This window comes from Sciurus vulgaris (genome assembly GCF_902686455.1).
Source record: "Sciurus vulgaris genome assembly, chromosome: 2".
Taxonomy (NCBI): domain Eukaryota; kingdom Metazoa; phylum Chordata; class Mammalia; order Rodentia; family Sciuridae; genus Sciurus; species Sciurus vulgaris.
The window spans coordinates 78,218,895-78,246,222 of NC_136462.1; the positions used below are offsets into that span (position 1 = coordinate 78,218,895).

A 27,328-nucleotide genomic window follows, 5' to 3' on the forward strand; every position below is an offset into this window, starting at 1 on the left:
CGCATGCGCAGATTGCAGAAGGTTCTGGAAGATAGCGGAGGTGCCGCCATTTTGCGGGAAGAGGAGTAGGTCTGGCTGCTGTGCTGTTTTTTTAGCTAAGACCGTAGGACATTGCTGAGCTTCACGCCCCACAACACACCGAAAGGAACGAAGATAACCGGGACCCCTCCCTGCGGGGACCCGGAACTGGTGAGAAACCCCGAAACTGTGTCCCCCTCCCCGCTACGTCACCTATGTGTGACGTTGCTGTGCGGCGCCTCCCCCTGACGTCACAGGCAGAAAATGGCGTCATGAGCAGCATCAGGCAAATTTAAAATAAAATTTTTTTCTTTTAAAAGGCACACTTTTGGTTTATTTTGTTCTGGAAATGTTCACTATCTAAATATAGCCCACTGGCATGACTTTAGAAATCTGCATTCTCGTGGTTGTAACTTAAACCGGTAAAGATGCGGCTTCACGGATGCCAGTGACGGATCGATCACTTTTCAGTACCTCGCTCCCGGGACACGTAGGGTCGCTCATACTAGGGAGGGAGCTTTGACTTTCCGCGGCCTGAGATAAACGGTATAAACCTTTTTTCTACCGTTGGTGCTTGGTGCCACCATTCAAGAGAGATAAAGGAATTGAGATTTCTTCCTCAATTCCCAGTCCCTTGAAAACTCATGTTTATGCTGTTGGCCTCATATTTGGTCCATTCGAGTACACATTCCGTAGGCTTATGATGAGGTCACATGAGGATCGAGCGTAGGGACGCTGGCGTTTGCAACGATGGTACAAGTTACTTATAGGACCATTTTTAAAAAGACTGATTTTGGTTCGTTGCACAACATGGGGAGGGTAGTCCTTTTTGTCTTTCTCATTGTTCCTGTTATTAACTAACCTGCCTTTCGTTTGGAGGTGTGCCTTCTCGGTGACTTCATCCAGGAAATGGTGCTTCCATCACTCCTGGGACTCCAGGATTTGGTGTATTCTTACTGAATAGGGTTGACAGTGTGGGATTTACAAGGTTCAGGAACAGCAATGATTGTAGGCTTCTGATGCAGGTTTTGGAGCAGAGATGGAAGCATACACTGGAATGTATATATGGATGGGATTGAGTGGACCTTGACCCATAAGCTGGCATATAGAATTTGAAAACTACCAATCAAAAAATGTATATTTGGCACCTTATTGCTTTTAGGACATCTAGAAAGACAAACTAAACCCAGTGAGATTGCCAGTTTCAAATTAACATGTTCTACAGTCATACACTACTTAACAATGGGGTGTGTTCTCAGAAATGTGTTGTTAGACAATTGCCCCTTAATTAAAATATCAGAGTGTACTTACACAAACTACAAGGGCTGCTATATCATTAAACAACATAATCTTATGGGACCACTATCTCATGTGGTCCACTGACAGAAATGTCATTATGTGGCCCATGACAGTATGTCTGTACTTAGATTTGTTTGTTTCACGGTGAAAACTTCATACAATAGAGTTCATTTGGAGAGGATTATCAGCTTCAGTGAAAGTTTCTGGGGGTTTTGTTGGTTCTTTTTTGGTTTTGGTGTTGGTGCTGGGGATTGAAGCAGGGCCTCCAGCATGCTAAAAATCTTAAGCACACTGAATTACATCCAGCCCCCTAACTGAAAGTTTTTGTGTATATTTTGTTACTTGTGCTCTATGGTTCCACTCAACAATAGCAGTTCTTTTCTTTCTTTTTTTTTTCAAATGCAGATGCTGATTCAGTGGTTCTGCAAGGGGCCCAAGATTCTGCTTCTCTCTCTCTCTCTCTCTCTCTCTCTCTCTCTCTGCTTGATAGATGAACAATATGCCTTTATTTTTGTTTATTTTTTATGCGGTGCTGAGGATTGAACCCAGTGCCTCACACATGCTAGGCAAGTGCTCTGCCACTGAGTTACAGCCCCAGCACCAACAATAGCAATTCTTGAAATTAGAAGCATTTTATTTAGAGAGGAAAAAACAGATTGTAAAGAGTTTTTAACACTGAGAAAATTTATGTAGATTTTTCAGGCAAAGTAACTGAAAAGAAATTATTTGAAGGTCAAAAACATTTTTAGACTCCTTTTTCCACAGTGGGCCAGATTTATTTATATATATATAAATTTTTTTTTGGTAGTACTGGGGATTGAACCCCGGGTCTTGCGCTTACAAGGCAAGCACTCTACCAACTGAGCTATATCCTCAGCCCTATTTTTTTTTTCCAAGTAGTTGTTGATGAACCTTTATTTATTTGTATGTGGTGCTGAGAATTGAACTTAGTGCCTCACACACACTAGGCAAACGCTCTGCCACTGAGCCACGATCCCAGCCCCAAATAATATATATTATCATTAGTGTGGTTTATGATATTCTGAAACACACTGTATATGCCATAGATATAGAAGCCTCATAATAAAAAGGTGTGACAAATGGGTCTGTTTTGATAAAACTGTCAGAACATTTATATTCAGTGATCTATATGTAAAACTAAATATTTTAGCATGCTGTTTTATTTTTCATTTCTTTTAAGTTTAAACCAAATGAGAGAGGTAACCTGATAGATGTGGAGTTAGAAGATCTCTATAATTGGGCTGGGATTGTGGCTCAGTGGTAGTGTGTTCGCCTAGCACTCTCGAAGCCTTGGGTTCGATCCCCAGAACCACATAAAAATAAAATAAATGTGTCCACCTACAACTAAAAAATATTTTTAAAAAAGACCTCTATAATCGAGAATGAACCCCTTTATTTGATCTATTTGACTTTGAGCAGTTCATAAAATCTCATTTTTTAGAATCTGTGAATGGGTCAGATATTATCTGTAGCACATATTTCCTTTGATTGCTAAATAAACATAAGGTGCTGTTATGAGAGATTTAATTTACTGGTTTTTAGACACACCTATTTGATTTTGGTTTGATTTTCATCATCTTCTAAGAATTTTATCTCAGGCTAGAATTGTAGCTCAGTGGTAGAACACTTGCCTAGCATATGTGAGGCACTGGGTTCGATTCTCAGCACCACATATAAATAAAGTCCATTGACAACTAAAAAAAATTTTTTTTAAAAATAATTTTATCTCTATATGGAAACAGTGCCTAGAAACCATAAGTCATAGAAGTGATTGGTATAATTTTTATACTTAATAAGTCATCAAAACAGGGTTAGGACTTTGAGGGCAACCAAAATAGCATTGTCGGATGGTGCATCAGCTGCTTTAAGGAAGACAAAGCTTTTGTGGATATAGAAAGTGATTTTGATAGAAATTCCTCAGGTTAGTTTTCTTTTTATAACATCATTGATATATATGTAATTAGCATACAGTAAAACTGTATACATTAATGTGTGCAGTTTGATGGGTTTTGGTATGTGTAAACACCCATGAAACTTTACTCCTAAAGGTTTTTTTATGCTCTTTTAAAATTCTTTCCTCCCATCCCATCACCACCTGCTCCTATACCTAGGCAACCACAGCTCTGCTTTCTATGACTGTAGATTTGTCTGAATTTTTAGAATTTTATATAAATGGAATCATTCAGTGTTTTGGTCTGATTTCTTTTACGCAGCATTGTTATTTTGAGATTCGTCCATGCACTGTGTACCAATAATTCCAGACCAGTAATTTTTTTTGGAATATTAATGTTTGCTATATTTGCTTTTCTTATTTGACAGACCTATGATAAACAGTTTGACTGGAGACAGTTGCTAGATGTTAAAGCTTGGGGGATGCGAGTACTTTTTCCCTGTCTGCCAGACAGAAAGGCTTCAAAGTGGGATTGGTTAAGCTGATTTTAATTAAAAACAAAACAAAACAACTCCACACACACACACACACACACACACACACACACACACGTACATATATACACATGTGTATTTTGGGGTGGGTACTGAGGACTGAACCTAGGGGTGCTTTACCACTGAGCTGTATCCCATCTCTTTTTTAATCTTTTATTTTGAGACAGGATCCTGCCTTGGTCCTGAGTTGCTGAGGTTTGCCTCGAACTTGCAATCCTCTTACCTCAGTCTCCCAAGTCACTGACATTGTAGGCATGTGCTCCTGTGCCTGGCTTAATCATAATATATTTCTGAGCTACCTAAAGTCTAGTTGATGTTGGACTGAAAATGCTTAGTGATGAGGCCCTAATTATTGAGGTTTGGATTATGTGGGAAAGAACTTAAGGCAAATCTGTGTCATTCTGGTGTTGCTTTGTCTTGTTTCTGATTTTGGTGTTGCACCTTTACTTTTTTATTGGAAATGCGTGCTTTTTTTTTTTTTTTTTTTTTTTAGTTGTTGATGGATCTTTTTTATTTATTTACATGGGGTGCTGAGAATTGAACCCAATGCCTCACACATGCTAGGCAGGTACTCTACCACTGAGTTACAACCCCAGCCCCTATTTTTATGATTTAAGTTTATTAGTATCTTTTTACAATATAAATTGAAACCAGTTAGCCAGGTGGGAATTTTGAACAGAATGGAGGCCTAATGTCCCTTGTAAAGTGAATAGTAATTTTGAGTACCAGTATTTTCAGCTAGTGTGGTGGTGCATACTTGGAATTCCAGGTACTTGGGAGGCTGAGACAAAAGGATCACAGATTCAATGCTAGACTGGACAAATTAGTGAGACCCTGTCTCAAATAAAGTAAAATTGGACCGGGGATATAGCTCAGTGGTAGAATACCCCAGGGTTCAATCCCCAGTACCACAAAAATGAAGCACATTTTGACAGTATTTTCTCTTCACAGAATAAGGGTTGTATTGTATTTTGTCTCTATCTAGGTATTCAGTTTCCTTCTAGACCCTTGAGCATTTCTCCCCCCCCCCCCATTTTTTATTGATGCATTATAGTGGTGCATACTAGATTTATTACATATTCATACATGCACATAATACACAATATAACAATATAATTTGGCCAGTGTTACTCCTCAGCACTTCCCTCTTCATCCCCCACCTCTTGGTCCCTTTTCTCTACAGATCTCCCTTTGATTTTCTGAGATCTGCCCCCACCTTTCTTTTCCTTTTTCCTCAGTGTGAGAGAAAACATGACCTTTAACCTTCTGAGTTTGACTTATTTTCCTTAACATAATGGTAGACCCTTGACTGCTTCTAAGCCACAAAGCATAACTAGTTTAGATCTCTGGATGTAAAAATAAACATAGGACAAGCAATAGCTGGTAAGATCCTTTTAAAAGTTCAAGAAAAAGAACTATATATCCTGAAGTCTGTTTCTTGGAGGGGGAAGAGAATATGGTATGGTGCTGGAAGGGAAGGAAAAATATAAATCAGGTTCTTATGTATCAATATCCTCTCCTCAGATCTGACACGATGGCGTCTGATGACTTTGATATAGTGATTGAGGCCATGCTGGAAGCTCCCTATAAAAAAGAGGAGGTAATATTCCCCACCTCACTCCTGGAATTGGGTTAGTAAGAAAGAGCAGTTGTGGATCATTAGTTGAAAAATTTTGTGAATCCTCTTTCCCTGCTTGTTTATTATGTTCAGTGACTATTCTTAAAAAGCATAGTCTTTAGTAACGTTTGCTGGGGATCTGTACTCGAGGACCATTCTTTTAGAGAGGACCCTGAAAGCCAGGGGTGGGCACATAATGTGGTGGTGGTATTGTGTGCTTTGCTGGTAACTCTCAGTGATAGTAGAAAGTCAGTGTACCTCAGATCAGGGCCAGTTTTGTACTCTCCTGGGACATAATGTCAGTGAGACAGATGTTAGGTAGCTGACATTTGACATCAAAGTCTATCATTCTCATCTCTTCCTTTTTGGTAGTTTCCTTGCTTCCTCTATTATTCCCCTTGTTAGGAGATCCAGGTGCTCCAAAACTAGCTAGGTAATCGAGAGCTTTTGATTTCTTCCTTGTCCACCTTTGTTCTTTTTGCCCAATGGAATCTGTGTGTCTGCCACCTTGTACCTTGTGATATTTTCCTGGCGAACTCCTCAGGATGAGCAGCAAAGGAAAGAGGTTAAAAAGGACAGTCCTAGCAATACCACCAGCAGCACCGGCAACAGTGGCAGTGGTACCAGTGTGAGCACCACCACTGGGGAGACAAGCAAGTGAGTGTGGGGTGAAGAAACGGGTTGGCAACTTGGGGAAGGGAAACAACGGCATCCGTTGGAGAAACAGCCAGAATAGGGAGGCGGTGGTTCTTAAGTCTGCTGACATTTATGGCTCCACTGGGTCATGGGAACAATGGTGAGTTGGTTTAATGATCTTCTAGTCTTCGCTTTCCAGTGTAGATTTGTGGATCAGTCCTAGCATCGATATATTTCATTTGAATAAAATAGCAAGAGGACCCCTGATTTGGAAACACCAGCTTTTGCTTGGCTTTGGGGGGAAATTGGCCTCTTCAGATGACTGACAGCATTCAGGGCTCTGTGTAAGTTGGTGTTGTGCAGTTACTGTGAACTACTGCCAGATCATCTTCTGGGCTTTGGTCTTTCGGTGCTTTCTGTTTCACCCTGTCCTTACTCTCATTCTTTTTCCCTGGGAAGGATAATGAAACCTTCTCAGTTGTAAGAATTTCTGCTCTTTTTACAGGAAGAAGAGGAGTCAGAGTCATAGTAGAAGCAGGGATAGAAGGCGCAGGTCTGTAATTTTGGGGACTGTTGGGTTTGGGGAGTTGTTAAAGTGGGAAGATAGCATGGAAGGAGATATGTTTAAAGTTCAGAAGAGGTTGTTTCCATCTGTAGTCGGAGCCGAGACCGTGATCGACATAGACGGAGAAACAGTCGGAGCCGAAGTCGAGATTGGCAGCGTCGTCACCGCAGCCGTAGCCGCGATCGTCGACATAGTAGTGACTCCCGAAGTCGAGACTGGCGACGTGAGGATCGCGTGCGCTATAGGAGTCCTCCACTTGCCACTGGGTATTACCATTTCTAAATAACATCATCCTTGTCTCTTACTCCGGCCAGAAAAACAAGTACACTGTGGATTCTGCCTGAGGGTGCTTATCACCCACTGTGATAGGCAGGTTGCATAGTCACTGGAGGGATGGTATGGGTTGAGTATACCTAAGTGAAATGCTTGGTACCAGTAGTATTTTGGATCCTGGATTGTTTCAGATTTTGTAATATTTACATATACATAATGAGATACTTTGGAATTGGGGTAATTTTGATTTTTATACATTTTAGTATACCTGTATTTTGACTGCAATCCTCAGTTTTCAGATTAGGTATGTTCAACCTGTGTTAATAGTGCACATGTGAAGTGAGGTGCTGGAATCTCATAATGAAAGACCCAGCATTTAATAAAGTTTTATTTTTGTTTTTCTCTGTTCCTAGACATAGGTATGGACACAGTAAAAGCCCTCATTTCAAAGAGAAGAGCCCAGTCAGGTGAGTTAATAATGACCACTTTTAGGGATTGTGAAGTATGAATAAAATGTTGGTAGAGCCAAACTATAGGAATGTATTTTACTTGAGGGTTAACTGGAGAATAGTAACCAAGGATGGAGAGGGGCAGTCTCAACATGTTTTTTGTTTTAGGGAGCCAGTTGATAATTTGAGCCCTGAGGAGCGTGATGCTCGCACAGTTTTCTGTATGCAGTTAGCTGCTCGTATCCGGCCTCGAGATCTGGAGGACTTTTTTTCTGCTGTCGGCAAGGTAACCTTCCCAACTTTGTTTAATTCTGAGCAATTTATCTTCTATCTACCTACTTTTATTCTCAACTTAGGGTTTTCTTTGTGTCATGGGGTAGGTTCGTGACGTGCGTATCATCTCAGATCGGAACTCACGTCGTTCTAAAGGCATTGCATATGTGGAATTCTGTGAAATTCAGTCTGTGCCACTGGCCATTGGGCTGACTGGGCAAAGATTGCTGGGAGTACCTATTATTGTACAGGCCTCACAGGTGAGCACAATAAAATATTATAAGGAGGGTAGGAAAGTGGAACATGACCCATCATTTATTTCTACTTTCTGTAGGCTGAGAAAAACCGATTGGCAGCCATGGCCAACAATCTGCAGAAAGGTACTGGTGGACCAATGCGCCTCTACGTGGGCTCCCTGCACTTCAATATCACTGAGGACATGCTCCGGGGCATCTTTGAGCCTTTTGGCAAAGTGAGTAGAAAGGAAAACTGAAGGGAATTGCAAGATGTGGAGTGGATAAGTGTACCTCTGTTCTGTCTGGTTATGATCAACTTGTTGCATATGTCCCAGGCAAATGGGTCCCTGGCATGAAAGTTAGGTTCCATGTCTAATCGTGGTGATCAGTAGACAACCAGGTGAGGCACAATAAATCAAATAAGAGGGTCCAGAATACATAAGATTAGTTAGAAAAAGTGTTTTGGAAAAAGACGCCTTTGCCTTTTTTTTTTTTTTTTTTTTTTTTTTTTTTTAATACTGTGGTTTGAACCCAGGGGCACTTTGCTGCTGGGCTATATCCCCAACCCTTTTTTAATTTTTTGAGACAGGATCTCGCTAAGTTGCTGAGGGCCTAAGTTGCTGAGTCTGGCCTTGAACTCACGATCTTCTGCCTCAGCCTCCCAAGTCACTGGGATTACAGGCGTGCACCACCATGCCCTGCCTTTGTGTCTTTTTAAAAGAAGGTTTGGGAAGATGTAATTTGTTGTCTGGAAGCTTTAGAGGTATTTAGAACAATTTGGGTAAGAAAGATGAAAGATTTGGGCTAGTGAAAATGTCATTAATAATTTCTTCCTATTCTACTACAGATTGACAATATTATCCTGATGAAGGACTCAGATACAGGCCGCTCTAAAGGTTATGGTTTTATTACAGTGAGTATCTGTCTTCTAATTTTTAAATTTTACTTTGGGTTTGTCCACTTGTCTGATTTTGCAGCTTAGCTTCATCCTCCTCCTTTAGGAACTAAGTGACCCATAAATCCTGGTGCCTGAAGCTTGGACTAGCCTTCTGCCCCTTGAGATGAGTGCATTGCTTGAGATCTTGGCTTTGCTCCTACACTGTCAGTGACCCTGGTCTGGGGGTGTCCAAGAATTCAACCCGCTTCCCTGGTGTTGCATCTTGCTTTTTGGGTAATAGTAATGATTCCAGGCTGCAGCTAAAAGGTTGGGGGCATGAGGGAGGTTAGGTATGGGTGTTTAATGACATGATTTATAGAATCAGTGCATTCTCATGATAAGGATGGGAATAGGAAATTATACTTCCCCTAGCACTACTTCATTTGAAACATTTTCTCCATTGAGAAGAACAACACTATAGGAAGAATAGTGAGGCTGCCCTAGTAATGGACAAGTTTCACCTTTTCCTGACTCTTCAACAAAATTGTTTCTACTTCTTATAACTGGTTCTTCCAGCCCCTTGTGATTCCAGGTTGAGAACTGGATGCCAGCCACAAAATTTGATAGAAACTGATATTTTCTGGGCTTAATCCAGACAGTGTATGCCCTCACAGTTGCCTACAGGGCAGGGAGTAGTAGGTTGTGTTCTGTCATGGGAATTGCTCACCTCAGAAGTATCCAGTAAAGGCAAGTCCCCTACACCACCTACCTAGGAACTGTCAATACCACATGCCAGGCCCTAAGGCAAGGAATATCAGAGTAAACAAAGCCAGCTGTGGTGTTGATGATTCCTTAGTGGCAAGTAACCATTTCTAACTGTCTGTGTGACTCACACATGCAAAGGCCTCAGTTGCTGCCTTTTGGTCAACAGCCTTGACATAACCAACAGCCACCTGGGAATCTTCAAACCAGGTACTGCTGGTGCTGCTGATAAAAAGGACTAGAGAGCAGACTATCTGCCCATCATTTAATTGTCAGCACTGGTGTAGGGTTGAGGGTGCTGTCTGCTCTCTACACTATAGTGTTTCCTCCTCAGCCTGGGCTCTGGAGTCCCAGAGTCTGGAATCTGGAGTCCAAGATTCCTAGTACTCAATTGAGAACTAAAACTTACTAATCCTGAGGAATGAATGAAAAGCTGAGAAGACTTTACTTCAATTATACATGCCCATTTGTAAAACAGCCCGTCAGGGTAATTCCTTGCAGGTGATATACTTTTTGCATTGGTAGATTCTTAACGGAGCTGAATATTGAAAAGTGGTTGCCACTAATTATTTTTCAGAGAATCATTTTGAGGCAGTGGGGATCTTAGGTTACATTCCCAGGGAAACAAAATTTTGTATTGTAGTGAATATGCAACTTGTGTGATAGTGGGACCACGGGATGTTGAGTGGGGCTTTGAGAACATGTGTGGCCAGGAGGTAACTGACACAGCCTGGGTTTCTTGTAGTTCTCTGACTCTGAGTGTGCCCGGCGGGCCCTGGAACAGTTGAATGGTTTTGAACTTGCTGGTCGACCTATGAGGGTTGGCCAAGTGACTGAGCGACTGGATGGTGGCACAGACATCACTTTTCCTGATGGAGACCAGGAGCTGGATCTGGGATCAGCAGGTGGACGTTTGCAGCTTATGGCCAAACTGGCAGAAGGTAGAGCATCTGCTGGGTGAAGAACATAGTATTGAATTTTAGATCCAGGATTGGAACTTAACCACACTTCTTCTTTTAGGCTCTGGAATCCAGCTGCCAACCACAGCTGCTGCTGCTGCTGCTGCCGCTGCCCAAGCTGCTGCCTTGCAACTGAATGGAGCAGTTCCTTTGGGGGCCCTGAACCCAGCAGCTCTGACCGGTAGACACAGGCTTCAGAAAGGGAATGAAGGGTTAGCGTCTGGAAGGAAGGAATTTTTTTACTCATTCAATCACTCTGTGTGTCTTTGTTTTAGCTTTGAGTCCAGCTTTGAACCTTGCCTCCCAGGCAATTGCATCCCAGTGCTTCCAGCTCTCCAGCCTCTTTACCCCCCAAACCATGTGAGTCTCAGGGCTTCGCTCATTTTAGTCTTTGGTTATTCTCTTTTTTCTTTTGGTTTCTCATTTGCTTCTTTTCCTTGCCACAGGTAAATCAGTGGCACAGCACACTACCTGTCTGTGCCCTCTGGGTCCTGCCACTCCCTTCTCCACATCTCTTTTTCTGCTGCCCTCGTCTTCCGTTTGTGGACCAAGCCATTCTGAGGGCATGAACATTGATTCTGGAGAAACTGGGGCCACTCTTAAGACAACAAGAAGAGCTCCTGCCCCTGCCCCACTGGGAGTGGACTCTGCTGAGCAAAGCCCCAGTTGAAGAGAACAATCTACACCTACATTGAATACTTGTTTGTCTTTGTGTATCTTTTCCCAAGACCACTTTCTTGCCCTTTCCCATCACCCCTTAGTGATTCTTCCTCCATTGGGAAGGCCATAGGGCATTAACTAAAGGAACTAACCTCTCTCCTTTTCCTATACCTTTACCCTATAATCTGTCAAAGAAAACCTATAGGATCTCTGAATCTAAAGGACATTGGAGTTATGGGGTATACTTTGAAGGTGCTGGATTTTGCTTTAAGGACCCTGTTAGGTAGCATGGACATGAATTTTGTGACACCTGGCTTAGGCCTTAGCTTCATGGAGCTTGAGGCCAGAACTGCTATAAGCTCAGCATCTTATTGGGAGGCATAAGTGTGATATATCCTGCCAGGCAATTGAGATTGAAGCCTCATGGGCTTTCAGGAGTTTAAGTAAAATGTGGGATACCTTTCCATCTGCCTTTGTACACCTCTCCTTCTTCCCAAGTCCTCCTTTGGCCCAGGGTGGTAGGGTGGAGGGAAGGCTGCTATTTTCCACCCCTTCCTGTGTGCCTCTACTGTGGCTTCAACCCTGGTGGTTAAAGTCACTCCTGTCCCCTACCTGGGTATGTGTGAGCCCTTCTCACTGGATTTTATACCCTTCTGTCTGTGTACATATAAAAGAAAAAAAAAAAAAAAAAATATATATATATATATATATATATATAAACTTTATATAAAAGGCAAGCTCCCTGTTGTGGCTGCTGCTATCCATGTGGTCTTAGTTGGTGTGTTGGTCTGATGTTAACTTCTGAGCCAAAACCATGATGGTTCTAGGGATATATAAAATATTTGTAATACCAATGTTTTTTCTTTTATTTGACCTTTAGGGGAAAAAGTGGACAGAAAGCTCATACCTGGTGGAATTCCCCATCTGTATCTACCTTACATTCTCAGCCATGGTCTCCATTTATTGTCACCTTTATGTGTGGTGGGGGCAGGTACTAGGGATCAAATCAAGGATTTTTTTTTTTACTACTAATCCAAATCCCTAGCCCTTCATATTTTTTATTTTGAGATAGGGTCTCACTAAGTCGCTGAGGCTGGCCTTGAACTTCTGAACCTCCTGTCTCAGCCTCCCAAATTGCTTAGATTACAGGCATGCACCGTCTTGAAGGACTTCATCATCTCCGCTGTCTTCATTACCTACCTGCCCTCTGGATAGATTTGTCTTCTCTCTGTGCCTAAGGACAAAGCTTATCTTTCCACCAGATGGCAGTGTGACAGTAGCACATTCTATACTTTTCTTTGAGGTATTTCGTGATCTTGAGGAGCTTAAGTACCAAAAAAGTCTCTTAAGCTCACAGTTTTACCCTGTAGGCCTTGGTGCCTACCTTTCACCCTCTGTATCACAATCCAATATCCAAAAGGATCTGGACATTATATATAAGGGCTTTCCTGACCTAATTTCTACTATTGTTTCTTTGGTCAGTTCCCTCAATCCATGATTTTCATACAGCTCTGCCTGAGATAACAGGCTTGGGATTAATAAATTTCTGGAAATAGAGTATTTCAGGAACAGCCCTGCCTAAGGGGAGGTACACTTTCCCCTGCCTGCTTTGTATAATAAGGGGTGGGAAAGAACCTTGCTTACTAGCCTAAGAACCAACCAAAGGAGAAGGCCTGAATTCTTGGGCAAGGCTCTGTGGGGTTCCTTCATTCTTTACTGATCTCTATGGCAACAGAATGTTAAGATTTTATTATGCTAAAAATATGGATAATTGCTGTTAGGTTTTAATTTTTCAGCTCTCAAACTTCTTTCTAAGTGGGGTAATGTTTTGTGGAGATGTTAGCTTCTGAGGTTGCTTTCTAACTAAATCACTAAGCACTGGAGGCCTACTTGTGGCCAGTGTCCAGTGGGGCTGTAGACTAGTTCCTGATTGTTGCAAGCCAACAGTCTCACCTGCCTCTGTTCTGTGCTACTACTCCACCCCTTCCCAGTCTTATCCTGGTTTGCTCTCTAGACCTGGGGGAAGGGAAGGAGGATGTACTATTTTTAGGTAGGAATTGCTGGCTATGGCCCAGTCCCCCTATAGGTATTGATTTAGCTGCTAATGCATCTTGAGAAGTGCAATGTAGATCTTTTTTGTTACTCATCCTGAGGCTGTGAACTGGTCTTGTGCTTGCTTAGACTCCTCCAGACTCTTATGCCCACAGGCCTTTCTTCCCTGCCCTCTTTCTCAAATGGGCCTCCATTTCTTCTGCTTTTCCTTATGGTCTCATCCTAGCTACTTTGGTCCTTCTACCTCATTTTCTCCTTGCTCCCTGTTCTTAGTTACTCGAATAGTCTCCTGCTAAGAGGAAGACAGTGGTGGAAGTAAGGAAATATCTAAGACAACTTCTGCTCTAGTTGTACATTGTAAGGTGATGGCATTTCATGGGTGATAGCTGGTGTCATTACGTATGGCCCAGTGTTGTCTTTTTAACTTATCTATAGGGAATAGTTATAGAGGGGAGAGAAGGGGCAGTGAACAGCTTCTGTGCACAGCCTAACATAAAAGAAACCTCCTTCCAACTCTCCAACTTGAGCATGGATGTGATCATTCTGCCTTAGTTTCCCAAGTAGTTGGGATTAAAGGTGTGCACCGCCATGCCTGGCTTCTTCCAGTACCGATTCTAAATGGAATTTTCACCTGACTTTTGGTTTACATAGCCTATGCTTTTGTCTTCTGTAAGGCAATACCATTTCCTCCCTTTTCTTTAAACTTGGGTCCTTGTCACTCTGGATTCTGTGTACCTCCTTAGCTCCAGCAGACCCTAGACATGAGCTACCATTCTGGCTTCCAAGGGGCTTGACTTGTGAACCTTTGGTTCTATCACTTAACAATGAAGGGAAGTGAGTTAAACACGTGAAAGAAATTATATCACAGTCCCTCTTTTCTGTGGAGAGAGTCTGGTGAGAATCAGTGAGTAATACTTGGATGATGAAAAAACACTTGTGTAGCACTGTGAATATAGTTCAGTTGATAGAGTGCTTACCTCCAAGGCACAAGACCCTGAGTTCAATTCCCAGCACCACCAAAAAAAAAAAAAAAAAAAAAAAAAAAAAAAAAAACCCGAAAATGGTATGGAAGGAGGTGTCACGTCACATATTGTTAACATTTATGCAGGATTTGTTGTAGGTTAGGCATGATTCTAATCACTTATATGTACTAAATCATTTAATCCTCACAATAACTGCTTAGGGTTAAATGTCTACTTTGTAAACAAGGAAACTAATATCCAAAGAGATTAAGTAACTTGCCCCCAGTCTTATAGTTGGCAAGTTCAAGTTTCCAATCCAATTGGTGTAGCTTTAGGTCCCTTGACCCTCCTTAACCTTATCCACCTATCGGCACCCCTGAAGAAGAAGCCAAGTCTTGGAGTCAGTGGGCAAGTGTCATTTTTCCTCTTTCTATAACCATGCTCTTGGGGGATGCTGAATTATTTATTTTTTTATTTAATATTTTTTAGTTATCAATGGATCTTTTTTATTTTATTTATTTATTTGTATGTGGTGCTGAGAATCCAACCCATGGCCTCACATATGCCAGGCAAACACTCTACCACTGAGCTACAACTCCAGTTCCTGGATTATTTTTTAATTTTTTATTTTCCTGGGTCCAAATCCAGGGCCTCAGGCATGCTAGGCAGGCCCTTTACCACTGATCTATAGCCCAGCCCTGACCCTGAGTTTTTTTATTTTAGTGTCTTTGCTCATCTTGTTCTGTCTTCTCCACTTCTGGTCAAAATTCTATCGTGTAAGACCCTGAAACTTTCTTAGTTGGATCTGATCTCTGATTCCTTGTCCTCTTTTGGGTCATATTCTACCTTTATTTATAGTACTTTGCAAACTCCTACTAGATGGTTATAGCCTGACAAAGCCACCATACAAGTCTTTTTCATTATTGCTTTGCCTTGCATATGTTAAATTGTGTGTTTAATTAACTCTCTCCCTATTAAAGTCAGATCCAGGCTTTCCAAAGATTGTCCCTTCTAGCCTGCTTTCCCCACCAGGTTCATCTATTTCTTTCTTACTTCTCCAGGAGAGAGGATGCAGATTTACTCTTTTTGGTGTTACCATGGTAGCCTGTGATACTTTTTGTCTAAAGTGCCGCATACCATCCACAAGAGACTGATGTTTCCATGGCAACCAGGTGAAGACAATAGTCATGAGCTGGATACAGGAAAGGAATTTTGATCTGAGAAACTGAATCTTCTAGTCTCAGACATCCTTTCTCTTTCCTCCCAACTTTTGCACTCTATCCAGAACTAGTACGTATTCTCAAGGTTTGCTCCTGGTGGAAAGAACTCTGAATATGAAGTGAAGCAGACCAACCAACTTAAATCATGTAGGGGAAGGTGAGAGCAAGGAAAGAACTCATCAAAACCACTTCAGAAAGTTGGATGAGTTCTGTTAGCTGCTCCAGATGATCTGTTCTCAAGAGCCTTTAAGAATTGGCTGGAGATACTGGAGAGCCATTAGCAGTTATTTTTGAGAGCAATGGGTAGATTGATGAGGTGCCTGAAGACTGGAAAGGAGCCAGTTAGCACTGGGTTGTACAGAGGGAAAACAATGACCTTGGAAATTAGAGACTCGTCATACTCTTGCCAATGTTCCAGAAAGGATAAGAGCTTCGGTCAGTTTTTATGTATCAGGAAACCTACATGTTTAGAATAAAGGGTGCTGAGAATTAGCTGTCTCCTTTTAACTCTGAGTGCAAGCAAGCTAGAGGATCTTCACCCTCGAACAGAATAGTCACTTGTGCCACCCATGTGGTTCAGGTCCCTCTTCTATCACAAACTAGCTGAATAAGCTTGGGCCTTATCTAACAGATTCCTCATCTATAAAAAGAAAATGAAAATAGTACCTATCTCAGGAATGTTGTGAAGATTAAATGAGATGCTTAGTGTGAAAAGCTTAGAACTTGTTAGCTTGTTGATGTCATCATTATTATCATTTCTCTGGATGCCTCCTCACTTGACTTCCTGCCTGATCTCATTTTCCTCCCCAATTTTAGAGAAGTCTCAAGGATTACATTGGAAGAAGCAAGGATGGGGCAATGATGTAAATGAACCTAATCTTTCTTGAGTTACATTTCCAGGCTTACAAGGTCCTGTGTCACATATAACCATTTCAGGAAAATGAATCCCACTAGCCCAGTCTCCCTGCATCCCTTAGGCTCTGTCCATACAGTCAGATTATAACCAGATGGTTTTGAAAATTCAAGGTGAGCCCCACTCAGGTACCTTCAAAGTACCTAGTGCAGGGAGGAAAAATCCCAGAACAATCTATTGTAGCCCACTGTTTAGGGCCTGCCTAACCTGTCAAGAATTCCTCTAGTACCTGTCTTTGTTGGTCTTCATTCTCTAGCCCTACCCTGGCAATTTCCTTTCAGAATAAGTGTTTTAAATCAGCACAGGTCCTCTGCCTAAAGAAAAGTTAGCATTTGAACAACAGAATGGAAAATTATCAAGTACAATACTCACACAGGCTTCAGTTGCCAATCTTCTTCCCAGTCCTCCAAATGACCAACTCCTTTGATGGTTACCTGTGAGTCTCATGGGAGGCCTGTGAATCACAATTTAACATCAGTATCTTTAGGATTTTGCTAAAGTGCTTGACTATCTAAATACAGGGCAAGAACATAGGTTGCAAAAGACTTCACTTCCACTGTTACCTGACAAATGAAAAAGATCTTTGCCCTTTTATTCTCACGAGTATCCTACAAGATAGGTACTTCATTCTCTTTATTTTGTGGTTGGGATAGCATAGCTGAGGTTCAGAAAAGCAAAGAGATTAAAAGTGACTTAATTCCCATGCATTGGCCCCATCTAGGAAGCATTCTGAATGCTAATTGAAAAGCCTGCAAGTCTCCATGTTTTCAACTTTAGTTTATAAGGTCAAGCTGTGGAAGCCTTGCACCATTATTCAGATAGATGAAAAGCCATCTTGGGGAATATTGTAAAACCATCAGTCATTAAGATGAGAAACACCTTAGAAGCAGAATGCTTTTGTCTGGTTTTTGGATCCCTAGACTACTTTGCTCCACCATTCACCCAAATTTTACTGCCTTCTCTATAGGGAGGGTCTTTTCCTCCTCATGTATTGGGCTGTCCACCGTTTCTGTTCCATGCATTTGCCCATGTAGTTTCACTGCAAGGTATGTTTTTCCTTCTTTCCCTCATCTATCTATCGGCCTACTGTCTATCTGATCCTAAGATAAGTGTCTCCCATGTGTGTTGTTTTCTTCCATTCAGAATTTCCTAGAGCACTGTGGCTTACAGTTAGGATGTGTCTAATTTGTTGCTGTTTTAGCAACATCATCACCACCTTGTTCATTTCCCCAACTTAACTGTAAGCTATTTAAGGGCAAGGATAGTGTCATAAATGGATTTGTCTACCCCATAGTGCCCAGCAGAGTACTTGGTATGTTGTATATGTGTAGTAGTTGAGGGGAAGAACTTTTCTTCAAGCATTTGTGGATAAGTGGGTCAAAGATAATGTGTTCAGGAAAAATTTGCTTAGATTGGCATGGGTCAAAACTGTTAGATTGGGAGCCGGGTGTAGTGGCACACGCGTGTAATCTCAGTGACACAGGAGGCTGAAACAGGAAGATCACAAGTTCAAAACCAACCTGTGAGGCCCCAAGCAACTGAGCAAGACCCTGTCTCAAAAAATGAAAAAGGCTGGGAATGTAGCTCAGTGGTAAAGCACCCCTGAGTTAAATCCCCAGGACTAACGCCCCCCCCCCCCAAAAAAAAAAAAAAAAAAAACCACAACCTGTTAAATTAATAAAAAGATGTGTGGAAGGACTTCCTGGGAGTCCCAGAGGACTTCCATCCATGACTCTGGCACCCTTTTGGAAGAGGGGAGCCCCTGCTTCAGTCTTTCTAGAACATTAGATGCATCAGGGCCTAAAGGAACAACTAGAATAGAGTCCTGAAGCAGAGTGGTGGGATACATGGAAGGACCCTCTCCTTTGTCCCCTCAGGAGAGAACACACAGTCTATGCTCTAGGCAGTGAGGAGGTTTTGTGGGCAAAGGATAACAGGAGTAGTAGGGGATGGTAAGGGAGCATAGGCCTTGAGATAATTACAGTGGTTAAGAGAAGCAGAGGGAACCTTACCAAGTACAGGCAGCTCAGGCCCCAGGACTCTTTTGCTGACCTCTTAGCCCAGCCCAGATGAATGACTACTTTTCCTTGATCAGAGGGAGGGCAAAGAGTGGCTTGGCTCTCAGAGAAGACCCTATCTCTCCCAAGTCTGGCAGGAGCCCTGCTTCAGCTTCAGTCTGTTCTGAGCTCTTCCCTGTAGGCGTCTGGAGGGAACACACAGATGGGTCGGCCTGATGGGATGGGCTGAGTTGGGGGGAGGGAAGTTTATGGTGAGTGGCACCCCTCATGGGGGAAGTCCTGCCATCATCTTCAATAGATGATATACATGTTTTAAGCGTCTGCCTCATGAAAAACAATGGGCCTTTCTCGTTCTTCGCCCTCCTCCCTCCCTTGCCTCATTTAACCACTGGGGATACTCTTCTAGAAACCTGTCCCTCTGTTGCCTGCCATGCTTTCACAGTAGCCACAGTATAACTCACCCTGAGTTCCTCCTCTGCCTCTTTCACAGCTGCTGCTGCTCCTTATCTCTCTATCCCCAGGAGTCTTCTTAGTTTCTCATTTCTCTAGAACACCAAGTCTTTGTTTTAAATTCCTTTATTTAGTTTTAGAACAGGTAATAAATGCCATAGTTGAAAATTCAAAAGGTAGAAAAAGGGCATAAAATGAATAATATGTCATTCTGTTTTTATTTATTTTTTTTAGTGATGCTGGGGATGCTAAGTAAGTGCTCTACCACTGAATTACAACCCCAGCCCTCCTATAATGAAAAGTAAACTCCCATCTCCCACCCATCTTCTACACATCCCCCTGCCCAGGTGCAATCAGTACAATTATGGTTTGTAATTTGTTGGATCACAGACACTTGTGTGTATCTGATGAAATTTGTGAACCAGACAAATGCATGACTGCACAAAGCATTAGATTGTGTGTACTGGGCTGGGAATAGAGCTTAGTTGGTGGAGTGCTTGCCTTGCAAGCACAAGGCCCTGGGTTCAATCCCCAGCTCCGCAAAAAAAAAAAAAAAAAAAAGATTGTGTGTACCATTTTACAAAAATCATCTCTGGTCTGGAGCTAAGGATCTTGGCCTGTACTGTACTCTCACCCTTAGTATCTCCTTAGTATAACTTGTGGGTTCCCATGCAAAATGAAATGCAGGGCTTCTTGTTCAGAAAATTTCAGGACAGCAGCAGCAGAGCATTAAACCAAGCATGGGCCCCTGGGTGACTACAAAGGTCACATATGCATAAGGCTAGCCCTGCATCTCATCCTTTCTTCTAGCTCTTCCATTACCATTTTTATGGTGATTATTCTCATATCTGTCTCTTGACCCAAATTGTTCTGAATTTCAGATTCAACTGTTCAGGGAGCTTCTGAAACTCTCCATATGGATGTTCTAACATCTCAAACTCCGTGTCTCCAATATGCAGCTCACTCACCCTACCCCCAACTCTGCCCTCAACTCCTAGTTCTTCTCTATACTCCCTCTCACCTGCAGCTCTTCCCTCTGTTTGTGCTCCTCCACACCCCCAACCCCTATACTCATCCATATTGTTGCCAAGTCTAATCAGTTCTGTCAAATCCATGCTTCCTTTCCTTTTCCGCTGTCATTCCTGTTGGGATGGTCCTTCATTACCCTTCACAAGCATTATTGGTACTTGAACTCAGCTGTACAGGCCTTGCTGCTCCAATCTGTACACAACTCTCCCAGCCTTCTCTTCCCCAAGGACCATTCCTGATCATGTCATTTCTACCCACAAAGACCTTCAGTGACTCACTGCCTCTAGAGTTGGGTAGGAACTCATTTAAGGTCCTTTGATGTGAGGCTTAAACCCTTTTCATATTCATCTTTTATACCCCTCCTCCTCATGTCCCTGAGGTTTCAACCCAACTGTACAACCATCTGGTCCCTTATTGGCCCCATGTGTTTTCCTCTGTTTTAAAATTTGAACTGCCTCTTTTCATGGTCCCCGGGGTTTACAGCTTGCTTACCACACTCAGCTATGTCATTTCTCTCACCCTTTTATCACAGCCACTGCACATGGTCTTACCCATTGTGTCCCTGCATCTCTTCTGTGATACTTCCACCTCTTCCCTGCATTCTTACTGGAAGAGGAGTTTCATGCAAAGCTGGATAAAATCACCATTAAGTATTAAGCAGACAGTGGAATCCCAGCTCTTTTGCTTACTGGGTGCTCTCAGGCAAGTTACTTAAGACTGTTTCTTCCATTATAAAAATAGGTAGTAGACTTATATGGTCTTCAAAGAATTAACAGATAAAGTTAATTTATCTCTAAGGACAGTGCCATTATTCATATTATCATCTCATAGCCACCCATCTTGCACTGGTCCTCCTTGGCTCCTCAGCTGCAAGGACCCAGAATATATCTCATTCCTTTCGGCCAAGTTCCGGGAAGCTGCACTTGGGGTGGAGGCCAGGCTCTTAGGTACTCAGGTTGCTGTATTTATTATACTCTTGGGGTGAGGAGAGCTGCTGCTGCCTCTGCTCCTTTTGTTCAAACTCATGGTTCAGGCAGCAGCAGGCGTGGGTGTCCCCAGAGGAGGCAATGACAGCTTCAGTATTCACACGGGCTATGCAGGTGACAGCTGGGGATGTGGGGCTCTGCCAGGAGTTTCTAGAAGACCCCACCATGCCCCAGCTGATGGGTATTGCTCCGGAATGTGGACCTCACCTTGAACCAGGTAAAAGCTCAGTAGCTCTGTAGCTGAACATAGCCTCAAGCCCACTTTCTACAGGGTAGGGTGGGATAAAGCGATGGGGACCCAGTCTGGAGACTTGGTCACTGTGTCTTTAAGTTGCTAAATTACTTCTAGCAGGTACTGTTTCTCTCCAGGTCTGTTCTCTCATCTGCAAATAGAGTGGACCCGATTAGCTGTAAGGGCTCTTTCCCCTTGAAATGGCCCAAGTTATTTCCAGAGCCTCCCTTGCTTCTCTTGAGTACTGAGCTACATTCCCAGCTCTATTTATTCTTTACTTTGAAACAGGGTCTCCCAAGTTGCTTAGGGCCTTGCTAAATTGCACAGGGTCCCCTCGAACTTGTGATCCTCCTGTCTCAGCCTCCTAGGTCGCTAAGATTACCGGTGTGCGCTGCCATGCCCTGTGCTTCCTGGATTTTGTCTATAATAGCAGTTTCCATCCACATTCATCCCTTCTCTGGAGGCTTCAAGAACAGAAAGCAAAGTGAACAAATGCAATACAAAATTTCTTTATTGAAAAGCGACAGGGTGGCCCTTTGCTAGTGCCTCCTGGGCTGGGCTGGCCAAAAGGGTTGCCATTAGTGGGCTCTTCATTCTGGCATGTAAAGGCAGAAGAAAATCTGTCCACACTTTATCTTTAATAATCTTAAAGGTGAAGCGTCGCAGTGATACGGTAAATCACCGAATCGAATATCAAGAATAACACTTCCAGGCCCTTGCCTTTAAGAACTTCTTAAGGGCAATGTGCACCAGAGCGGCAGATAAAAGCCTGAACATTTTTTCGGAAGTCTCTAGAAAAGGGCCTTCCACTCTTTAAGACTCTTAAAGGTGAGGCATGTTCAGCGTACGAAGGAAGTCAACTCCGTCCAGGAGTCCACAGAGCACTTTTCCAGTTCTGTGTCTAGAATCTCTACAGGAGAGGTGACCAAGCGCGACTTAATTAAAAAAAAAAAAAAAAAAAAAAAAAAGTACCTTACAGGACTGTTTTCCTTCCTAACCCGCCAAAACCCGCCCCGCCCACGGCCGATGCGCGCACGTCCGCCAGCCACCAGCCCGCGGTCTGTGTCCGCGCCTTCCAGGTCCAGGGGCGCCGAACTGCCGGGGAAAGCGTGGTGGTTGGGGTGGAGGTGACGCCCACCGGCCCCTCCCCCGTGGTCACACCAGGGCATCCTGGGAATTTTTGGTTTCCTAGACGGCGTCCACAAAGGAAGCCGGACGAGGGCGGGGCGAGGGGGCGAGCGGACGTCGTCGTGGCCATGGCGACTGCAGTGGCCATGGCGACAGTGGCTCAGAGCACAGAGAGGTCATGACATGACCTGGACCGCTGCTTGAAGAACTTAGCGTTGCGCGGCACTAGGTTAGCGAGGAAGCGCTTGGCCTTCTTGGTGAGGCTTTCGCGGCGCGCAGGCGGTGCTGGGCCCTCGGGGCTGCCCGACTCTCGCAGCTGGCCTCCGGTGCGACCGCGGCCCCTCCGCAGCCGGATCTGGCGCACGGCGCCCTCGAAGAGCTCCCGCGTGTTATGGTGAAGCGCGGCTGACGTCTCGATGTGCTTGCAGCTCAGCGTCCCGGCCAGGTGGCGCCCCTCTGCGGGAAGGAATCGCGCTTAGGCACCCGTAGGGTCGCACTGGGCCCAGAGCGAGGGTGGGAGCCTGCGCAGGTCCGGAGTTTGCAGTGGAAAGGGTTTGGGACTACCGAATCGCAACACAACTCGGAGAACTAGGGTGGGACCGTGGAGGTGCGGGGGAGGGGCCTTGGAGAAGCGGCTAGGGCGAGCGAAGAGCAGACGGGATTCATAGGGTATTGGGGCTCTGTCCTTAATTGCAGCTAACTGCTGGTGATTTCGTGGGACTGTGAGGGTTTTAAAAGGCCTCAGGGAGAAGAGGTGACACAGAAAGAAGAGCGTTCCCTTGAAATGGCAAGTATGAAATCGGTTCAGAATACACACCCTCCAGTGATACCTCCCGGGAGCGGGCCAGGTCACTCTTGTTTCCAACGAGAATGACAGGTAGGTCGTGATGGGGCCTTCCAGCACGGAGCCGAAGTAAGGTCTCTGGAACTTTGGAGAAACTTCGTCGATCGGTGACCGAGAAGACGATGAGAAAGGCGTCCCCCATCTGAAGGCAGTGGTCCCGCAGCCACCCCCCAGCATCTCCCTGCAGATGGCAGACAGTAGTGTAATATTAAGGCTGAAGACATAGGAGACCCAATCTAGCACCTACATCTCAAAGATGAGGAATCCCACTGTGAGAAGCCACCTGCTTAGGACAGCAGAGCTAGTTGATGACAATTGTCATTCCCAGAGTGTGTGGAGGAGAGAGAAGTTACTAATGTGATTCCCACGTGGGGAAAACTGGAGGATCCTAGACCATGGTGGCCATTCTACTTTCTTGTGCTTAAGCTCTTGATTTAGAAACGGATGCTATTTAAGAGTGTGGAATTTGGCCTCTCATTTCTACATAGCAACCTTACGTTCAAACATTAGGACCCCCCCCCCCCCCCGCTTTTTTTCCCTTCCCTGATACTCCAGAACCCCAAGCACTTATCCTGTCACATCACACTCTTTTAGGCTGGAGAATTTATGGATGGGATCATCTTATGGTTGTCTAGCCTGACTTGAAACTTCAGTTTGTCAAAATCAAATCCTAACTTTCATGTCTTTTTTTTTTTTTTTTTTTGGTACTAGGGATTGAACCTAGAGGCACTTAACCACTGAGCCACATCCTAGACCTTTTGTATATTTATTTAGAGACGGTCTTGTTACATTGCTTAAGGCCTTGCTAAATTGCTGAGGCTGGCTTTGAACTCAGGATCCTCCTGTCTCAGCCTCCTGAGCCCCTGGAATTACAGGCATGTGCCATCACCTAACTTTCCCCAGAGTGAGGAGATTCTGGAAAAGTAGTGGCTCTTACAGCCAGGGACCCTGGTATGCACACTCATGTGGGCTTGCCTTTGTTCTCTGAGATAGTACAATTTACACCAGGGTCTGCAGTTCCACCAGCTTTCAGCCAGACTGCCCTTCCCTAGTTTTCTTCCAACTTCATCACCTGTGGGCAGCAACATCTTAGTCCTCACCTGTTCCCAGATGTCATAAACAACTAAAGTTACTTCCTCCTTATCCACCATGATGCGTCTCTCATAGGTGTCCTCTGTTGGGAAATAGAATAAAGCCCATTAGGAGGTTCCCCAGCACTTGTGAGAACAGGCAACCAGGAACACCTCAGATTCTAGTACCAGGGAACCCCTGCCAGGGAGGTCCACCACAGAAAGCACAGGAGAAGCATCTCTTAGGTTTCTTTCACCAGGGGCTGCTTACACCATGAGCACTTTCATCCCTCAATAGGGCCCCAAAGTCCCCTCCACCACCGCAATGCTCCCCCAAATACCTGCATTCTCTGGCTCATGAGCACTGTCTCCCTGGAGACCACCAAAAGTGCCTGCAAGGGTGCTTTTGCCTACGCCACTCTCCCCTACCAGCATGACCTTGAAGATGCCATCGTTTTGGGCAGGGACTGCCTCTCCTGAGCCCAAGGAGTCAGAGGAGCCAGAAGATGAGGCCTGAGGTGGCCAGTCAAGTTCATCTACAGCCTGGGCCCTATGCAGCTGGTGCTTATAGGGAACAGGCATACTGCCTCTTCGTCTGGGGACCCCAGGGACAGGGGGTAGCCCACTCTGATCCAACCCTGCCAACAGTTTCTCTGGGTTCTTCAGTAGTGTGGCATCTGTTTCTGGAGGGACAAAGAAAAGGAAGCCATGAGTGGGATATGTCCAGCCATCTGCAGAGAGCTAATGCAAGCTGTTACAGCTTTGGAGGCCCAGCCACACCCAGTTGATGACCATGACCCAGAAACAACAGAATCTTTGGCTCAACCTTTTACACTAAAGTCCTCCAGAAGCTTGGACTGGTGAGCCTTCAAGTGTGACATGATGACTTCCCCATCGTAGTCCTATCCATACCTGCTCAAAATTGCCCCATACAGGGGAGGTACCTGTGTGCAGGCTCACACACCCACTCACATTTTAAACTGACACAGGCATACTCCCAGACTTGGTCTTTGGCCCAGGGGGCTGGAGGAGGCTGTCTTTCCTTCCATCAAGGGGCCCTGCTTCCTACTGGTAATCCTATTTCTTCCTGCACTGAGGAGGGGCAGAAGGGATGAGAAGCTGAAGCTGCTGAAGATTCTGGGGAGTAGAGTCAAAAACTTTGTGGGGAGTCTGTTCCCAGGGCTGTGTGAGATGATGTGTGTTTGGGTCATGGATGTGTGTATGAGACTTCTTCCCGTGTGGTCTCTGGATGTGTGTGTGGGTGTGTACGAGCGCGTGCTGCTTCTTCCCGTGCCCTGTAGGTGAGCATCCCCCGGTGCATGGCTGTGTGCGAGAATCCTGCATCCCTGCTTGTCCCTGTGAGTGGGAGAGAATATTGCGTTCATAAAGAGGTAGAGGTGGAGAGAGAGAGAGTGTGTGTGTATCTGTGTGCGTGTGTGCGCGTGTGAGAGGGAGGGTGACAATGCATGGGTCAGGGTAACTGGAGGAGGAACAACAGACACAACAAAGGGGGATGGAGAGAGGCTGGAAATAGCCCAGGATCAATACTTGGCTTGCAGCCAGGGCCTTTAAGAGCCAGAAGAAACCTTTACAACAGGTCCACAGGGTAGCCCACTGCCCAGTGATTCCCAGTCTTGTGGGCTGCCCCTTCCCTTTCACCCTTCCCTCCTGTCTGTCCCAGACTATTGGGAATGAGGCTGACCTGGGGGCTACATATGGGTTTCTCAAGCAAATCCCTGGGAGTGATGGGGGAGGGGGCATTTGGGCAGCTCTTATCCCCCTCCACCCTAGTCCAGTCCCATTCCTTATATGAGCAAGGGTCTTCTTTACTTCCTCACTTGCCTTTCCCCTCTTCCTGATTGAACCTCTAGTTCTGACCGCCAAAGCTTCAGCTCCCACCCTGTGGTTTCACCCGGCACCTGCTCACGTTAGCCCTCACCTGGTGTAGGTGTCTCTGGTGGGGAGGCCTGGCAGCTGCCGGAGGGACAAAGTGCTGTGTTTTCTGTGTCCGTGTCCATGACGGTGTCAGGGTCCATGTACATTCGTGTGTGTGCGTGCAAGTGCAGCCCAGCAGCTTGCAGCACCCGCTCCCTCAGCAGCACTGTCAGCTTTTCCCTTTAAATACCACCCCCCCACATGTCCTCCCCCTAGACACCTGGGGAAATTGTCCCGCCCCCTGATGAGGTCACATATGCTAATTAGCAGTGATGTCAGCGGGATTCCCTCCTTCTGCCCCCCTCCCTTTTCTTTGTGTCACTTCCCTCTGGGAGCATACTCACCACGAGCCGGTTTAAGGCGTGACAGAACAAAGTCAGAGAGGTGGATGAGATGGATGAGATGGAGGTTTGGAGAGGTGGGGTGGGGGCAGGGCCCGTGGGCAAAGGAACTGAGAGTGGCAGGAGACAGGGACCCAGGGGAGGAAAGGTCTTTTTCTCCAGGTGTCAGAATGAACTACATATCATTTGTGTCTGTTTCCCGCCCCCTATCCCAGCACAGCCCAGAATGGGTGCTCAGTGGTTGAAAAGAGGGATGAGAGGCAGAAAGACTATAAGCTGACCTAAAAGACAAAGAAAAATAGGCCAAAAGAGATGTAGGGGCAATGACCCAGCCACCCCACCACCATCTTCTCCTCCACCCTGTCTCTTCTGGGTTGAGAGTCACAAAAGTACCCATTTACCAGTGTGGCCTCTCGGCAGATGGCAGCTCTGTAAGAAAATCTGCTTGCTTTGGGCAGCTTCATTTTGCTATTAGGTTCAGGTAGGTGCAAACCATTGTAGAGGCTCCTTCCTTCACCTTGTCTCCCTTCCAATCAGGCCCACCCAGCCAGTGTTAATCAGAGCAGGAGAAAAGAGAGAGAGAAAGCTGATCCAGGATGGATGGTGTCTACCTCAAGGGAAGCCTACATAGGCAGCTCCTTACTATCCCTTTTCTACCCCGTTTTCTTTTCCTTCAGATTTCCACTCTTGTCCTCTTTCTTCTGGACATTCTCAAGAACCCAAACACATCTTCGATTTCATCTCCCCAACTTTACCCTCTTTTTGCCAGGTCCTGTGCCAGGAATAGCTCTGCATTATCTCCCTTCCTTTTTCTGATCTGAAGACTCAGAATGGTAGTTGGGTGGCCTGTCCCCAAAGTAATCATGCAGGGCTGATCAGGATTCCACCCAAATCTTTCCAAGGCTGAAAACTGTTTTTTTTGTTTTGTTTTGTTTTTCATTTCTATGCTATCCTGCTTTTCTTGGCTTAAAAATTCCAATTGTCTTCAATTATTGGGAACAATCCATTTTTACTTTTCCAATGGAAGCTGCAAATAATCTTAGGAATGATCTGCAGT

At 44.6% G+C, this 27,328-nt stretch overlaps 2 protein-coding genes and 1 long non-coding RNA gene across 7 annotated transcripts in view; 1 reads left to right on the forward strand and 2 right to left on the reverse strand.

The window, feature by feature from the left end:
* LOC306653200 overlaps positions 1-27,328 on the reverse strand; it is an 88,013-nt gene that overhangs the window by 41,843 nt on the left and 18,842 nt on the right. The gene's annotated exons all lie outside the window — the stretch shown is intronic.
* On the forward strand, positions 21-17,867 carry RBM23 (RNA binding motif protein 23; the record flags this gene model as incomplete). 4 transcript variants are annotated; one of them, XM_079126083.1, is made up of 14 exons in its annotated part: positions 23-189; positions 5,308-5,383; positions 5,946-6,058; positions 6,543-6,590; positions 6,695-6,868; positions 7,289-7,342; positions 7,493-7,610; positions 7,705-7,857; positions 7,932-8,069; positions 8,681-8,746; positions 10,218-10,413; positions 10,493-10,612; positions 10,707-10,791; positions 10,878-11,762. In XM_079126083.1, exons 2-14 carry the CDS (start codon positions 5,318-5,320, stop codon positions 10,879-10,881), a joined length of 1,335 nt encoding a protein of 444 aa, XP_078982209.1. In that variant the 5' UTR covers positions 23-189; positions 5,308-5,317. The 4 variants fall into 4 exon arrangements, with proteins under 4 accessions (XP_078982210.1, XP_078982209.1, XP_078982212.1 ...); XM_079126084.1 differs by lacking the exon at positions 10,878-11,762 and having other exon boundaries at positions 21-189; positions 10,707-10,795; XM_079126086.1 differs by lacking the exons at positions 23-189; positions 5,308-5,383 and adding an exon at positions 6,237-6,381 and having other exon boundaries at positions 5,948-6,058; positions 10,878-17,867.
* Positions 21,041-26,117, reverse strand: REM2 (RRAD and GEM like GTPase 2). Of its 2 annotated transcripts, none has more exons than XM_079126090.1 (5): positions 24,968-25,891; positions 24,337-24,678; positions 24,026-24,099; positions 22,899-23,106; positions 21,041-22,537 (listed from the first exon to the last, which is right to left on the reverse strand). In XM_079126090.1, exons 2-5 carry the CDS (start codon positions 24,575-24,577, stop codon positions 22,242-22,244), a joined length of 819 nt encoding a protein of 272 aa, XP_078982216.1. In that variant the 5' UTR covers positions 24,578-24,678; positions 24,968-25,891; the 3' UTR covers positions 21,041-22,241. The 2 variants fall into 2 exon arrangements, with proteins under 2 accessions (XP_078982216.1, XP_078982215.1); XM_079126089.1 differs by lacking the exon at positions 24,968-25,891 and adding an exon at positions 25,935-26,117 and having other exon boundaries at positions 21,458-22,537.

What these genes read in the sequence shown, in the direction of transcription:
- REM2 (XM_079126089.1), bottom strand. Translation starts at nt 26,037, where the DNA reads ATGTACATGGACCCTGACACCGTCATGGACACGGACACAGAAAACACA. An exon ending in ACCAGAGACACCTACACCAG is followed by an intron (nt 24,679 to 25,934) that starts GTGAGGGCTAAC and finishes TTGTCCCTCCAG; the next exon opens with AAACAGATGCCACACTACTG. An exon ending in TTTATGACATCTGGGAACAG is followed by an intron (nt 23,107 to 24,025) that starts GTGAGGACTAAG and finishes TGCCATCTGCAG; the next exon opens with GGAGATGCTGGGGGGTGGCT.